A 17126-nucleotide genomic window follows, 5' to 3' on the forward strand; every position below is an offset into this window, starting at 1 on the left:
GCTTTGATGTGGGTACAATATTTTCAAGTCAGCCAAAAGAAACAGTGGGATGGGAGGATGCAAATTTTACATTGCAAAAAAAAGAGGATGAACATTACCGAAGAAAAGTCATAAATGTAAATTCAAGGAAAACAATCTTTATCCTGCTACCTCAGAGTTATCAGCACTGCAGAACACAGATCTCATCTCATGACTTGTATAAATTGGTTTGACTTCCTCATAAAGATAAGGGATTGCTGTCACCACTGATACTATCTCTGACATGAAATAAAAACCGTCATCATTTTTCTTTTAGCTGCTTGCATACAAATATACACACACGTGCACAAACACACACACACATACTTAAAAAACCAGCTTGTTCACTTTATTAAATATTTTATAACAGAAAAGTTGGAATTAATCTATAGTGGTTAATCAGGAATAGAGGCCTGGGAAAAACACACAGCAGCCTCAGACATTCTGAATTACAGACAAAGGTCCAAAGCAATAATTGATCTGTGCTGAGATGCATGTTAGAAGTCACTGAATATCTCTGTTTCCTATAAAAACACTACAAAAGCTAAAAACTGGCAACAATACAATAAACAAAATAGTCACACAGAAGCACATCATCGATATCCCAGAGCCATGATGATGCAAGCAAGTCACATCCTCCATTGCAGAGGAGGGTAAAATTTCTTTGCCCAGCTTTATTTCCTGCCAGCCTGATCCAGAGAATTTCCACTGGCTGGGTGCAGAATCATTAGGAAAAACACATTACCAGGCACTGGGGATGCTTTGAGTGTCATCAGCAGTCATCATGTCTCTGCAAGTCTTGACTTTGCATCATACAAGACCAGGTTCAACTCATTTTTATGACTATTTTGATGAATACATTTAGAACCAAAGCTCCTCAGTTATAACTCATGAATGGCAGATTTTTCACCTCGGTTTTGTTTTGCCCAAAAACGTTACGTGCAATTATTTGTGAGGATATTTTTATAGCCTGAACTGCTCACAAACTTCTCCTTTTTCAGTTTGCTAGTCATGCTGTCTAGGTGGAAATGTTAGTTCACAGAGCATTATTTCTATTCTAGGAAATAATTTTGGGGTTTTTTCAACAGTAGTAGCATAACACTTTTCCAGTGTGGTGCTCCTGAAGTAATAATTATCTTTGTAGAATTTGTGAAACGTTCAGAATATTCACACATGAATACTCAACTGAGGGGAACTATGAGTATTCAATATTACTGAAGCACCATGAGTCATGGCAATGAGAATTTGGCAGCTTTATTTATGAGAACATTTGCAATTTCTTTTCCAGCACCCAATTCATGCTTCTAAATTACATATCCTCCATGTGATGAATTATAGAGCTACACTGGAAATTGCATCCATTTGCACTTCTGATCGCTCAATTGGCCAACTAACTCATCTCCACAGAGCCTGCTTTGTGTCGTTACACAACTTTGAGGACTTTAATCATTGCTAAGATAAATTAAAGAAACAGAAGGTACGGCAAGGTAAGGCAACAGCTTGGTACTGATGCCTAAACAGTTGTGCTTTTATGAATTTTTCATATATTTGTAGCTCTGAACTTATTGCAGAGTTATGTAACTCCTGGTACTTTTCCCACCCTTTCTCTCAAATCTTAGTACAATAAGCAAACCTTCTAACACATTCCTGAAATACTGTTTAGCCTTATTTTCAAGTAGAGGACCTACAAGAAGAACAGTTTTACAACCAGAATCTGAGAAGACTTAACAAAAAGTGGGGCAAAGAAGCCCTGGACCAACTCCAAAAATTACCTAACTAACTGCTCTTTTAATTGGACAATATTTGTTAAGAATAGTAATTTGTTAAACTTATAAAATTGTAGAGATCCAGTACTGGATGTGTCCATGACCATTGGGACACCTGGAAGCTTCCAATCAAGGCCTGCTTTTTATTTCACGATTTCAGCACTGTTGCAAGGGTTTTTCTCTTTCAATATCAGGTAACAGCACCAACAGTCAGCTGTGGCAGGACTTTTCACCCCCTGACACAGCAAAAAACTCATCTATTTCCCCAAATCTAAACTAGGCCCTCACAGTTTGTTTTGTGATGAATTATCTCAGCTGAAAAACACTCTTAGGCACAACAAACATCCTGCCTTGAATGCGTGGGAGAGGATAAGCAGAAATAAGTGACTGACAGACAACTACTTCTGCCGTTATAAAAGACTGCTGTGATTTTCATAAAATCAGAAATCTCTTATACACTCTCTGAGTGTGTGGAGAGTTCTCCTCAATGCTGAGATGTTGGTATTGAGACACTTCCCTGGGACTGAGAGAAATGAGGCGACTTCAGCACATCACTGTCATTCACTGGTAAGTACCATTGGCTCCTGATCAAAACTCTTTCTTCACTAACTGTAACACAGGTAACTTTATTATCATGCATGGTGCTTTTATCTATTAGTAGCTCTTTTTTTGTTTTCCTGTGTAGAAAGTAAGTCTGTTTAAAGTCTTGTGCCTGTTTTCCTTGTGTTTATTCTAAATAATTCACGTTGTAGTAGACCTGAGAGGTCATTATGAAGGACTTGTGGGTGAGAGTGGGTTTTGGGGTGTTGGCTGTTGCAGGATGTGTCCTTCCCCTCTCCAGGGAGATGTGTCCTCCTGCTCTCCAGGGTTGGTGCATATGAAAGGGATAACCCAGGTGGGTGAAAGGCCCAAAGGGGTCATCTCTGGAGCCAAAAGAGCTCAGGCCTCAGCTAAGAATCAACATCTTAGTCTGGAGAGCAGATGTGGGAAGAGATAACAGCAAAATAAATATTCTTCACTGAGAGACACTGTTTTACAAAGACTAAAAAAGACACACTAATTATGACAGAGGCAGAAGCATCCTACACACCCTGATAAACAAACTCCCCGAGTTTGTTTGGATGCAGATTCCCATACTTCCCTGGGAATTGAGGGGAAGGATTTTGGTGTGTGCGCCATCACAAACTGGCTGGTAAGCAACTTTATATCCTAAGTTAAATTATTTCTCCGCTAGCTGTAAAATTAATTACCTTTAGCCTCGGGCTGTACTTATTTACTAGTAGTCCCTTTTCCCCTTATTCCTGTGTGTTGTATAGTCTGTTTTAAGCCCTATGTTTGTTAGTTTTTATGTCTATTAAATGAATAAATAAATGAATGAATGAATAAATAAATAAATAAATAAATTCTTTTATAGACTGAATCAGCCATTATTAAAGAACTTGTGAACAAGAGCAGGTTTTGGGGTGCTGGCCACCTCAGCAAAGCTACAGCCTGCTGCCAGAGGCCTGGGCAAAAAGGCAGGGGCTTGTCTAAACCCCTACATCTATTTGTAACAGTGGCCACCTCAATAAAAGCTGCTGCCAGAAACCTGCCCAAGGCAGGGCCCTGGTCCAAGCTGTCCCCTGTCTCTGCTAACACCACCCCACCACCTACGTTTGACGTGGAGGCGCCCGATCATCTCGGCGGTGCCGTAGTTGTTCCACACCTCGCAGACGTAGCTGCCCGAGTCCGAGGGCCGCGTGTTCTCGATCAGCAGCCCCGTCACCGTCTGTCGGAAGCGGCTGTCGGGCTCCCAGGGGACGTTGTCCTTCAGCCAGCGGTACTTTGGTGCCGGGTGCCCTGATGCTTTGCAAGGCAGCTCCACTCGCTGTCCTGCCATGGCTTTGCGGTGGTCAAACCCATCTAGGATAGATGGAGCTGAGTTCGCTGGGTCTGAAACACAGAGAAACTCTTTTCAGCCAGAGCCTTAAAATTAACTCCCTAGGCAATGTGTCAATATTTTCCTTTTTTTTTCTCCTGCATTTTCTGACTCGCCAGCCCAGTGTTTTGGGCACTAGAGTTTGCTTCTCTGACCCAGCCACCAGTCTGAGTTGGGGTGGCTGGGATCCAGCAGCACATGCTGCTGAAGCAACTCATCGCTGCTTGGAAATCCTCTCACTGGATCTTTTCCAGGTGGCAAACGTTTTGCTGGTCATCCTTCACGTTCCCTCTGAGACACAGGGAGAGCCAGAAATGTGTTGCCTTAGCAATTATTGCCACTTCTCAACTAGATTGGAGCCAACACATTGTCCCTTCTTCTTGGTGGTCTGAAGGCTTTGAATTAAAGGAGCAATTTATTCCCCTGTCAGGAGACAAATGGGCAAAGGCACAGGGATTTCTATCTGCAGTCAAACTGACAGACAAGCCTTTTCTTCTTCTGTGGGAAAAGAACTTAACGTGACAAGACCAACTTACAGCTTAATAGTGCATCTTTCTGTGCTCAATTTGCTGACAACCGCAGCCCTCACTTGTGCAGCACCTGGCATGGATTTATGTATCTCACAGATGTGTGGCAGGATTGCCTTCACCAGAGGTGCATGCACCCATTAGAAATAGTGCTGGGTTTGTAATTTCAGTTTGGAGACAGAGGTTGGCACAATTCAAAGTTGTGTGCAGCCCATCCTGGAGCTATTGCCACAAAAATACTGAAGAAATATTCACCAAAGTAATTTCTCACCACACGCACGCACCTTGCTGAGATTTCTGTGTCACAAAGAAACTCCACGAGCTGACCAGCTCCTACCTGACACACTGACCTCTTTTTGGGTATATCTAATCATAGCTGACTGCATGTAGGTGCAATTGCCACAATTCTGGCTTGTTCAAGAGGCATTTTAGCTTAGCAAACTCAGGTGCTGCTCACAGGGCAGCTGCAGCAGGTCCCTGTAAGGAGCTGGAGAGATTAAAGGAGCAGTTCATGCTGAATTCAAGCCTTTCCAAATGTAATCAGTACCTGAGCTAGCTGGTTTAAAATGAGCTTAGATATATCTTTATGAATTGCAGCCACACCTGGGAGGACATCCAGGAGAGCAAACATCTTAAGGCTATTTAAGTTAAACTATCAATCCAAAAACCAAAACCGCAATGTTAAAAAAAAGGACTAAATTTTATTTTTTTTTTTTGGTGACCATATCTCAATAAAACCCCCCAAATTCCAAGTCCAGTGAAAGGTGAGAGCAGAGGTTTTTCTGCTTTCTAGGTGCCAGGAAAACACTGAGCCACTGAGGCCAAAGCCACATTCAGCTTGCTGAGTGTCTCATTAGGAAGGCGGCGGTGATGGTTAAATGAGTGATTTTTGGATGAATCAGTGGCCTCGAGGTCCATATTTGGCACCAAGATGGGACAAATTTCCGAGCTTGCCATGCTGTTTGTGTCTGGCTCAGTGAAAGCACAATCTGCCAGGATGCTATTGGGAAGGCCAATGTCAATTTGACTAATTGATCAGCCAGCTCCTCTCTCGTCGTTTGGGTCATTGGGCGTCCCTGTTACCACGCACAGACTCCTTTGTGGGGAATTAACTGAGAGTAAAACCACAGGCAGGCAAGAAATTACAGCTTCTGGCTCTTAAGAAGGTTACATCTACATGAAATCAATTTATTCAGTTGCAAATAATAATTAAATATTAAAATAATAACAAAGCATAACTGTCTTTTAGAGGTATTGTCTGTGCATTCCTACTCAAGCAGCACAGCAGACCCTGGATTCTCTATCCCAGGGTCAATTCCCCTTTTTTCCTTCTCAGTTTGAACTTTGTCAGCAGCAGCACAGCCTGGAGTCCCAGTTGCAGGACAGCTAAACTGAGATTTGACTACATAATGAAGAAAATTTTTTACAAATATATTCATGGATACACAAGATATGATTCCAGTGATCTGTTTTCTTCCACTCTGTATTTATATATTTAAATGGACAGTAAAAACATTTCTTTTGGTTGAACAGACTCCTATTTAGAGGTTCATGTATGTCCCTGGAACAGACTCCTACAGTTCTTATATTCTGCTTAAGGGAAAAAAAAAACAAAAAAAAAAACCCAAAAAAACAACAACAAAAAAAAACCCAAACAAAAAAAACCCAAACAAAAAACCCCAAACAAAACAAACTAATAAACAAAAGCCCACAAAAAACCCCAAAACAAACAAACAAACAAAACCAAAACAAAACAAAAAAACCCAGCCAAAACCCAAACCAAGCACAAAAGAAATCCCAGGATTCATTTGCAATCACCTGTAATGAGGCAAAAAATAGCAAAGTAACGTCACCCAGTTGCAATATGTGTTTAACCTCTTTTGAATTATTATTTTACTATGCTTTAACAGTCAGCTGCAAATGAATTCCAGCAAGAACAATGACAAAAAAACTAAGGCAAGATACTGTTTTAATATATTCTACTTTGGACCTTCTTTGAAGGACAGAAGAAGAAAATTGTTGTGCTTTAAAAATAATTTGGATTTTTCAGAGTGTGGAGGTTAAAAAGCAGTAATGATTTTAGGAGATGGGATTCATGGCAGGACAAAATTATTGTTGGAAAAGGACACTATAATGAGTCTTGGAAATATATTCTATTGCATGTTAATGGCTTTGGGTTTAATTTGATTTAGAAAAGCCATGTTATTTCAAGGAGATATTCCTCTCCAAATGAAATTTGGAAATTCATTTTGGTCATAGACATATTAATTATTCACTATTTTTGCTATTTTTTAATTTTATTTGCTATTATCTGCACATTAACATTCACACTGTTTCAAAGCAATAATGAAGTTTAAGTTGTGTTAAATGTGGCCAGGAAACATGAGAAATATCCACCACAAACTATTTCATCACCAAAAAAGTGAAGAATATGCATGGAAAAGACAGGAAAAAATGTAGGTCCTGTGCAAGCAGACTTTTCAGAACTATGATCTTTGATTCTCTGATCCCAGTTCTTAAAGGAGTCACTCTTTAGAAATATAAATTCCAGTAAAGAAGAAGGAAAACCTGTTAGAGAAATATTAAGAGACAAACTCTGCCCCTGATTGCTGTACTTGTTCAGTAAATTAACAGGACTGGAAATCAGAGCCTGCTCTAGCCCTGATCAAGAATAATTAACCCTGTTGAATTAAAAAAAAAACCCGAACAAAAAAAACCCAGTTATTGCACACAGGTAGAATTTTCTATTTCAATTTGGTCTGTGGAGGGGAATAGAAAAGGCAACTCCAGACAGAGAACATCCTTTAGGGTGCTTGTCCTCAATTTCAAACAAGACAAAGCTTTCATTTTCCCTCTTTTGTTCAGTGAGATAACCTGAATTTTTCCTGTGTAACCGAGACACAAGCCTGATTTTGTTTCTGTTCCCACTGGCCCAGCCTTAACATGATTTCACACGAAGCAGACCACACTATGGAGCCAGCTGGAAGGGGAGAATCCTGCCTGTTCTCCTAAGACCACAGCAGGCAGATTATTGTGCAGGAGAACTTCTTCATCTGGTTGGGAAAAGCAGAGGCAAGAGTTCTACCCACAGGGGCCACCCATCAAAGGGAGAAACTCCTGGAACTGGCTGGTAAGTCATTCTAACCTGAACAATCACACTATTTTTTGGGGTTTTTTTTATCATTACTGTATTTGGGTACTGGCCTGCGTGTTCAGAAGGCTCCAAAATACTTCAACAATGTCCATTTTGGAGGAGGTCAAGAAGCATGTTAATAATGGAAAACTGTTGGAGTCTGAGATACAGAGTGTGTGCCCTTGTTTCTAATACTTACTTCTAGGATTCAAAAAAACATTGAATTTCATATAATATGAAATTCATGGGCACGTTTTCATGGTGATACATGAGAACAAATGCTAAAGTTAGACAGGAAAAGTGTAAGTGTGTAGATTAGAAAGTTTCTTAAATCACTGGGTGAAAAAGTAGTTTAGAGAACAGGAGACAAGATGGAGGATTTAGAGTGTTGTCCCTTGTCCCTTCTTCTTTCTTCTTCATGTTCTTCTCCCAGGGGTTTTTGGTTAGTAGTAGGTGATTGGGTAGAAAATGTCACAATGCAGCACACAGGTGTTGGGTCATTGGGTCACTAAGAGAAATAATTTAGTTGGCATCTGTTAATTGGGTAAATGGACAGATAAAAGACCTTGAAGAGGATCTTTGTTAGCCATTTTACCCTTTTCTATCATAGTGCACATAGCTCCTTGTAACTTGTAATGCTGATAAGAAAAGAATAAACAACTGAGACCAAACAAGAGAAAACCGCCTCCCTCTCGTCAATCTTCAATTCAAAGGGAAAAAGAACCTATCCAAAAGTCCTTAAGGAGACAGAAAACCCTGTGCTCACCTCTGTCTCCCTGAGGGGTCTCAAACAGAGGGGTAGAGAGCTGAGACCTGACCACTGGAGTTTTGTTCTGACAGAAGGACCAAAACAGGAGAGGAAAAGGTCAAAAGGGGAATGACCCCACTGACTGCCAGATTGGCAAAGTCACCAAATCCTGACTGACCTTTCAGGAAATTTAGCAACAGGGAAAAGGAGAAAAAGCAATGTGGGGCTTTCAGTGGGATGGTGGGGATGATTTATGTAGGGTAAGGATGTGGGGAGGAAGTCTGGGATCCAGCCTCAGTGAGCTCTGTGGATGTAGGAAAACCACTCTGGATTTGCTCACCTGCAAACAAAGGGAGCAAATATGGACAAGCAGCAAATGAGGGATGGGAAGGTGAGGTGGGGAAGTGCTAAACTTACACAGAAAGGTTTGAGAGCAAGTTCCAGACCCAGAGTTGGAATCAGCTCCTTATTTACCACACCCAGAACTGGCACTGCCTCTCACTGACAAAAAATGGGGAAAAATCTGTATTGGAGCAGCACTGTAGTGAGAGCCCTGAGGGTGTGGTGACTGTGAGGAGCCCAACTGTCCATCACACACACAGCAATCAGGAATTCATTTAAAACCACAAGGGAAAGTTAAAATAGCCCATCCACCTTCTCATCTTCCCACCTGCTGCACAAATTGCCCTGGGTCTCAGCCCTGAGCATGGAGAGCTGCCAGCCAGCCCTCCTGCCTGCCTGCAGCACCCCTGGATGCACTGGCACAGGTCACTTTCTCCTTCTGGCTGGAAATCCCTCCTGCAAGCAGGGGAACATGCTGCTTTCCCCAGGGTAGGAGTGGGATGAATGAAAAGGAAAGCTGAAATGCACCCCAGATAACCTGAGAATCCCAAGGTGGAAATACCTAGAGTTGTGTGCAATGTCCTGAGCTCCTGCTGAGGTCAACAGAGAGGAACAGGAACCTTGGGGCAGTTCAGATCACCCCAAAGCAGGACAGGTACACCACTCCTAAAAGTGTTCCTCTTCTTTGCTTACACGGGGAAGTTAAGGTGATTAAATTCCCCTGCACAAGTCTGCTTTGGGAGGGATGAATCCCATCCACAGTCTCTGTAAAAAGTACTCTAAACCTGCTAAAATTCACCATGCTGAAATGCAGGTGCACACTCCAGGCCTTCAGAAAACAGCAACTAAGGTGTGAAAAAACAGATTAAAAAAATTCAGGGTTTTAAAATGACCCATCTCATTTTCCAGCAGCTCCCCACTTCCATTTGCTAAAAACCACACAAGGACGTGCCTTGCCAGCCGAGCACACCCGAGAGAGACACACACAGAGTTTCATTTAGCAAGATACAGAAGAGGAGCACCTGATACAAAAAGTCTTGCGCTGTTGCTTTGTCGTGTTTCTCCAGTGTATCTGTGCCTTGTGATACATCGGTAGTTGTACAGTCCATCTTCATTCTGGACGTCTAAAATATACAAGGCTCCCGTGGATGTGATGAGAAATCTAGGTCCTGAAAGACACAAGAATTTGCAGGGTTTAAAATATCTGCAGGTTGTTACTCTCACACTAAAGGGTGGAGGACACAGGGCCTGAAGATTTTTTGTATTTTTTTTTTTTTTTGAGAGGTTTGAAGCTGTCAGTTCCAAGCTTACCAAGTGCTCACTGAAAATGCATAAAAGGTGTCAATTCGTGTATATTTTATTTGCACTTCATCTGCAGAAACGGAGGGATCTTTAAGGAAAATGTGAGGAATGAAGGAAAGAAATGTGCCATGGTCTGTATGACTATTAAAAATATAGAAGGGGCATCTGAAGTAAAATATGGGGTAAAGAACCAATGCATTAACCCAGTTTAGTTCAGTGCTGTGGGATGGTCTGATGCAATTCAGCACCAGAGCTGTAGGGGTAAGAGAGGCAGTGAAGCTGCTCCCACCTGCAATGCCTGCAAGTTAAATATCTCCAGTGTGAGGAGCAGTCCCACCCCACCCTGCCCAGCAAAGCCACGATCTCTAACACCAAACCAGACTGACAGGTTCAAGGTCAGAGTTTCTACCACTGTTCTCTCAAAAGAAAAGTATTACAGGTTAAGTTTTCTTTAAATATGACTTCTGTTTTATGATTATCCCTAGAGTATGTGGAAAACACCATGGTTTATATAGTCAAGTGTGCAGTTTTGACCATTTGGCACCCACAAAACTCCTTCTGTTCTGTTTCATGCCCACTTTAAAAGCAAGGACACAAAGCCCCCTAAAACTGACCCAGTACATATTTGCTCAAATGCACTTTCCATAATGCACTAAATTAAAATAATGTGTTTAGAATGCATTGTAAACTTAAGCCTCACCTGGTTAATATTTCCACTTAAAGAATACTGTAGTCTAAGCTGTGTGTGCTTTTCCAAAACTTTAACACTGAGGTAAATGTGAATATCTTTTCCTATTCATGTCTGCTAAATTTCTCTGTAGCTGGCAGCTCTTACAATACATGTACCTGTACCTAGGTATTATAAAATATATCAGGCTCCAGAATTAGGGGAGAAATACACAAGGGTGAAACCCATTATGGACTAATATCCAGCAATATGCAGTAAGAAAGAATTCCTTTTCTTCAGAGCTCTGTTTGAGCAATGACTCTTTAATAATTAAGTGTAGTCAGGATGCTTGCTCACAGATGCATCAGTGGGAAAGCAATCCAACAGAGAGAAGACAGAAAGGAAATGGTTTCATTCCAGCGGGTGATATCCTTTAAACCGTAATATAAAAGAAATTGGGGAAAAAAAATATCAACCATTCAATGTCACAGGACTGGTCTGACCCTAAGAGCAGAGAACATTGAATTAAACAACACCAGCCCACCTCTCCCATCCTTGGAAGTATCCAGAATTATTAAATAACCACACCAGAGTTAAATAAGTGGTGGGGGTGTTTAGCATGGAGAAAAAGAGGTGCAGAGGTGATGTTATTCTTTCTAAATCTCCCTGGCAGGAGGGGACAGCCGGGGGGGTCGGGCTCTGCTGCCAGGGAACAGGGACAGGAGGAGAGCTCAGGCCTCAGGCTGGGCCAGGGGAGGCTCAGGGTGGACAGCAGCAGGAATTTGCCCATGGAAAGGGAGCTCAGGCCTTGGCAGGGGCTGCCCAGGGAGCTTTGCAGTGCCCATCCCTGGAGGTGTCACCTGGACGTGGCACTCAGGGCTCTGGGCTGGGGACAAGGTGGGCATCGGGCACAGCTGGGACTCCATGGGCTGGGAGGGCTTTTCCAGCCTCAGGGATCCTGGGATTCTGTGAAAATAAATCACCATAATTGAGGCATTGAAGGTGTTGAGCTCCTTTGCTGATGAAGAAGAGCTGAGCAAGGGAAGGTGTAAAGGAGGAGGGATCACTGGGTGGGAAGTGCTTTCTCCTCAGCCATGAGCAACATTGTGCTCCAGCCTAGGTGGATTTACAAATTTACAGGCTAGAGAGGTTCTTTCTTGCACAGAAGCCATCCTGACTTCATATGCTTCTGAAAACTTAAATTGCTTGCATAGAGAAGACTTAGGAACAAAGATATTGTGGAGTGTGGTGGTAAAATCACCAGAATGGGTAATATTTCAGTTTCACAGCCAAATGTCTGAAACATGGCATTAAAAAGCTTACATGAAAAAAGCAAAGCTGTCTTTCACTTTATATTTTAACATGTTAGTTGTAATGTTTGGATGAAATGATACAGACATGTAGTAGCAATAGGTTAAACCATTAAGATATGCTGTAACTCCTTGATATAATGTTCCGCCCTATGCTGAGTGTTTCTTCCTTTTCCTTTCTCATTCCAAATTACTCAGAACACTGTCTGAGTGTATACATTGCTCAAAACCATTTGTGCCAGCCTAACTTCTTGTCAAATAGTTCCATTCAACATCTGTACCCTTTAACAAGGTTTGCCTTTATCCCTAAATTTAGGTTAGAAGGATATTTAGAATTTTGGTGCGAAAACCACAGGATGTTAGGCTTAAGTTCACAAGCAGTTTCTTCACTCCTGAAATATTCATAAAGCAAATCTACCTTTCCCAGGGAGTGTGCTATAAGAGCTACAGGTATCTGAGGCACAGTTTTCTCCCTTATGCTCCGTGGGCAGCACAAAATGACAGCTTCAGGAGATGGGAATCACATTTAAAGGCTTGGCTTGGGGGATGCAGCAAAGACAACCCCGCCTTGCTTTTGTTTCCAGCTGTGTGAGCATCAACCAGCTGTGGGTTCAGGCAGCACAGCAGCTCCAGCCCTGCCCACAGCAATGCCCCTGAGCTCTGCACACACATCCTCTGCAGCCCAGGCAAGGCTTACATCGCCTTTTTCCAGCTGGGATTGAGTCTGGCACCAAACCAAGCCAGGGAGGATGTCAACAGAGAGGCTGCCACCACATCACAGGCCCAGGAACAGATAAAAAGGTGTTAATGGGATGGTTGGGATTGTTTTGGTGCCTCCAGGAAATCTGCACCGCTGTGCATTTGTGTCAAGTGAGTGGAGCACAAGTAGCTGGGAGGCAGAAATGTGCCCCTCATGCATGTGAGGGCTTCCTGTGGCTTCCTCTTTCTGGTCCATTTTCACCTTTGCTAAACACATATAATTCCATTTCTCTTCATAGTTCCATTTTTCCATGATTCCATTTCACACCTTCGGACACTACTAGTATGCACAAGTTTAAGATCACACAAATGTGGGCAAAGCTTAAAAATAAATTCCTTCCTCTGTGCTCTTCCACAGCTCTCACTATTTTCAGATGCTCTGCACAGTTTTGAGAGCTGGTCTACACAGGGCATCGTTAGTAATCATATTTGTCTCTCTTCTCAGGATAAACATGGAAAAAACTGCCACAGAAATTAAATGAGACGATCAAATTCAGAGCTTCCCTTTAAACTCTAGTTCTCAGTTCTGGAATCACAACTGGGGTGTGGATTGTGGATGAGGATGTGGAGTGGCTGGGTGATGAATTTAATGGATTTATGGGCTATTTCAAGATCTCATAGTATTGAGTGATACTTGCAGGTGAAGCCTTCCCTGCTCAGCTCTGGCAGAGAGCTTCCTTCAGCTGCAGTTACACTTTTGGCTCCTCTGTGAGAGCAGACACACTTATTAAAAGCCTGCCACTTAATAAAAGAGGAATGTGAAAGCTTTGCAGAGCCAAGAAATTGCTCAGTGTTATCTTGCTGTATTTTCTGGAGAAGTTATGAACACACTCAAGCTATCTAACACTGCTTAGATCATCCTGTTGGAAATTACTCAGGCAATTGTACAATAAAACCTTCACTTAAAGCATTATCTAGAGATTTTTTTTTTCCCCTCACCCTCTTCAAAGATAGCTAAAAGTAAATAGTTATTGCCACACATCAGATGTTATCCCACATTTCCCACCAACAGACATGGTGTATAATTGCAGGGCTAAAGATTTTCCTTTTCCTCTTTTCTTCTTAACATATTTTGCATACTTATGTAATGCTTTTAATAACCAACCCCTCCTCCTCCCGTAGAAACACGAGACAGAAAAAGATGACAGAGAAATAAAAGGGGAAATGCATGTAATTTCTGTCATCTTCTAAACGGAGAGCATTTTCATTAAACCCGACAGGCTGTCAGCTGTGACAAAGCTGAAGTGTTGAGTGTTCTGCCTTCTGAACTTCAAAAAGTGTTTAGAAAAGCACCAGGATGGGACAGACAAGCTCCCACTGCCCTGTTGATCCAGGGGAGGGCTTTCTTCTTCAGGCATATTTAATTTAATCGCCCCTGCTTTGCTCTAAAGAAGTCTAATTTTTTTTTTTGAGTCACCTACTTAATATGCCAAATGAAGATTTTTCTAAAGTGAAAAATCCTCTCAGATCTACTGAAGCTTTTTGTTTGTTTGGCTGTTAGCAGGCTTCAAGAGAGGAAGACAGAGAAGCCTCCCTCACAACAATTAAAAAAAACACTGTCAAAATATAGCTCATAATTCCCATTTATTATTCCTCCTCAGCAGTGTTTGTATTAATGCCTTCAATACCTGATTATAATAATTTCAGCATCTGATTTGCAGAGATGTTGAAATCTCTTTTGGCTTTCAATGCTTGATGCCTTTGAAAAGCTGGTTCAGTATCTGGAATATGTGTCTCATTCAAAGACTTCAAAAGCTTCCAGGAGCCCTCACTATCTCTTGCCTCCATAGTGTGGGCAAGCACAGTAATATATTATCGTTTAACATAGTATTTAAACTTACTTTAAAATAGAATTTAAGGCAAGGCCAGACTGGATGGGGCTCTAGTGGAAGGGTTTGAATGAGATGGCCTTTAAGGTCCTTTCCAAGACAAAGCATTCTATGATTTTAGGAAAATTTAAATTCTTTACAGAGAAGCTCTCTGAGATGGATTCATACAATTCATACAAGTCAGTGGAGAACCAGGGAATGGAACCTATAACTCTTTCCCCAACATCCAACATAATACATAACTTTGACTCAGAGTGAGACTGAAAAGAAATTATATAGATCCAAGGACTAGAAAGACCATTAGAGTAATTTATTTTCACCTTCCATCCTTTTGCCATTAACTCTTGCCCAAGTCCATATCTGGAAGTTACACTATAGGTTTTTTAAAAAGACATTAGTCATGATTAAAGATTTCTTGTAAGTAGAGAGCATGTGATAGCCCCAGGTAAATTATTCCAATTATTCTTACTTTTGAAAATTAGTGTATTGTTTGGGTGCACTTGCCTTTGCCCCAGTTATTGGATCTTACTGTGCCTTCATTAAAGATTTCCTCCACAGTCAGAAATCTTCTGCCCATTTAAGTCCTTACAGAACACGAGGAAATTACCTCTTATACCATCTTTCTCCTTAATTAGTTATACAGATTGAACTTCCTAAATCATTTACTGTGAATTATTCATATCTTGAAATATTCCCGTAGTTTTTCACTCAACACCTTAACAACTTTTTGAAGTTCTTCTTCAAGCTTGGATCATGCACATAAATTCAGTTCTGAAATTTCTGGTTCTGGTGGTAGTGAATGCAAAATGTCATCATTTTCCTCTGTACAATTTTTTTCCACGTACCCATCCAGTAATTTAACCCACCATGGAAAATTGTGATCTCCTTTTCAGAGTCAAGGATTTAGGGATTTCCCTCCTTCTGTAGATGTGACTTATCACCAGACTGTCCTAAAACTGGAATTATTGGTATGAAAACCTCAGTGTTCAAACCAAACCTCTTTAACACCACTCACCGAGCTGTGTCATCTTTTGCCATTACACCAATATTTTAACAGCTGGCACATTTTACCAACAGCTTTCCTTAACGAAATTCCATTCCCTAATTTCTAAATTCATGTTTTCATCTGAGATATTAGCACATCCCTTGGTTTGGAGGTAAAGAGCTGCACCCCAAAGAGATGGGTCTCACTGTCCTAAGGAAAACAAACAAGGGAGAGGTGGAGGAAACTGAGTCATAGCTAGGCTTGACCAAGGACCCCAAAATTATGATATTTTTGAAACACATCCCTCATTTTACTGTCTGCTGACCAGTGCCCTAAATAACCTACTGACTTCTTCAAAGTTGAGTGGCATTAGCAAATCATGTGTTTCTCTAACTGAGAAGAGGTCACATTAACAGTTATGAAATTGCTCTTATGTAAGGTTTTAATGTTTTCCATTAGACTGCATAATATTAGAGATTAAAATAAAATTCTGTTTAGGTTTTCTATGTGAGATTGTTCTCATGTATAATTCATAAGAAAATGGGAACACTTTCCTGTCGAATTAGCGCATCATATTCTTGTATGAAAATGAGATTATTTTAAAATCACAATGTTAATTATTCTTTTATCATGCTCTTTTCCCCCAGCATGCTGGTAGTCTTTAAATAGGGGTAATGTTACCCTCAAGATGATTTAAAAAATCATATTTGATTTTTCCTTTGTTGGAAACACATCTAATGGCGTTGTGTTATTGCAGCCTAAATTGGGTTGATCGAAATTAAGAGAACAGATGGCTGTTCTAATCGTGTGCCAAATGGTAATACAGAACAAATAAACTCTTGCCAGTGGTACTTGTCACCTGCACTGGATAGAACTGCTTCTGTGTTGTGGTTTTAATTCTGCTAAGCAAGTTTGCAGTGTGACCTGTGCATGGAAGGGGAGAGAGCTCCCCACAGAGCTCACAAAGGGGACAGAAACCTAGAACTCAGTTTTATGGCACTGCTACACCACCATCCTCAAAGGAACCAGTCTGCTGCTCAGGGCATGGGAAGTGTGCTAGAACCTGCTTAAACTGTGCCCTGCACTCACAGTCCTGGGAGGGTTTTGGGTACCCAGCCCAGAGTTTAGATGGGGAAAAGGGGAAAGGAGATGTGGAAGGAGAGGTAAGGATTTCACTTTTCCAAGTATCACTCACTCAGTGCACTCAGCATTCCTGAGATACCTTGAGAGGCCATCATGACTCATTTCCTGGGAGAAAAACTCAGTGGCAAAGCTTCTGAAGTGCCACCACAGTACGATGTTACTCATGAGGAATTATTAATGTATATTCTCATTTTTTCCTGATACAAGGAAAGAAAAAGCCATAAAATCCATAGGAAGTGAGGGAGGCTGCTGTGGTATTTGTTCTATAATTCCAGGCTCCTCAAAGCTCACAGAAATGTGTCTTATCATAAAGCCAAACTTGCAGGTCTGAAGTTTTCTTCAGTTCCAAAGCAGTTGGTTTTCCCTTTCCCTTCTGGTTTGTTGTTTGTCACGAGCTTTTTTCACCGCAGAATTAAATCTGAGAATTTGTAAAACAAGCAGCCTTACATGAGATGTTATCAATTTTATTTACACACATAATCTGTTTAGATTTCAATAAAGAACAACTGAGATTATCTCTCTGCAAAGAGCTAAGGACATTGATAAATATTTCCAGTCCTATGACCTGATGTGGTTCCAGCTGTAACAGAGATGGATTCTTTTGCAAAATTTTTGCAGAACTCAGCTCAAAACTAAGACATTATTTCTTATATCATCATTCTTTACCTCCCTCACCTCC

The 17126-nt window shown here is 41.2% G+C and overlaps 1 protein-coding gene across 1 annotated transcript in view; it reads right to left on the bottom strand.

Moving 5' to 3' along the window:
* Positions 1 to 17126, bottom strand: part of DSCAM (DS cell adhesion molecule) — a 441606-nt gene that overhangs the window by 176816 nt on the left and 247664 nt on the right. Inside the window, exons 4-5 of the mRNA XM_058834121.1 lie at positions 9475 to 9621; positions 3438 to 3716 (exon numbers count right to left, since the gene is read on the bottom strand). Of these exons, the coding sequence (XP_058690104.1) occupies positions 3438 to 3716; positions 9475 to 9621 (426 nt within the window). The remainder of the gene's footprint in view (positions 1 to 3437; positions 3717 to 9474; positions 9622 to 17126) is intronic.

Source organism: Poecile atricapillus, chromosome 1 (genome assembly GCF_030490865.1).
Source record: "Poecile atricapillus isolate bPoeAtr1 chromosome 1, bPoeAtr1.hap1, whole genome shotgun sequence".
NCBI lineage: Eukaryota > Metazoa > Chordata > Aves > Passeriformes > Paridae > Poecile > Poecile atricapillus.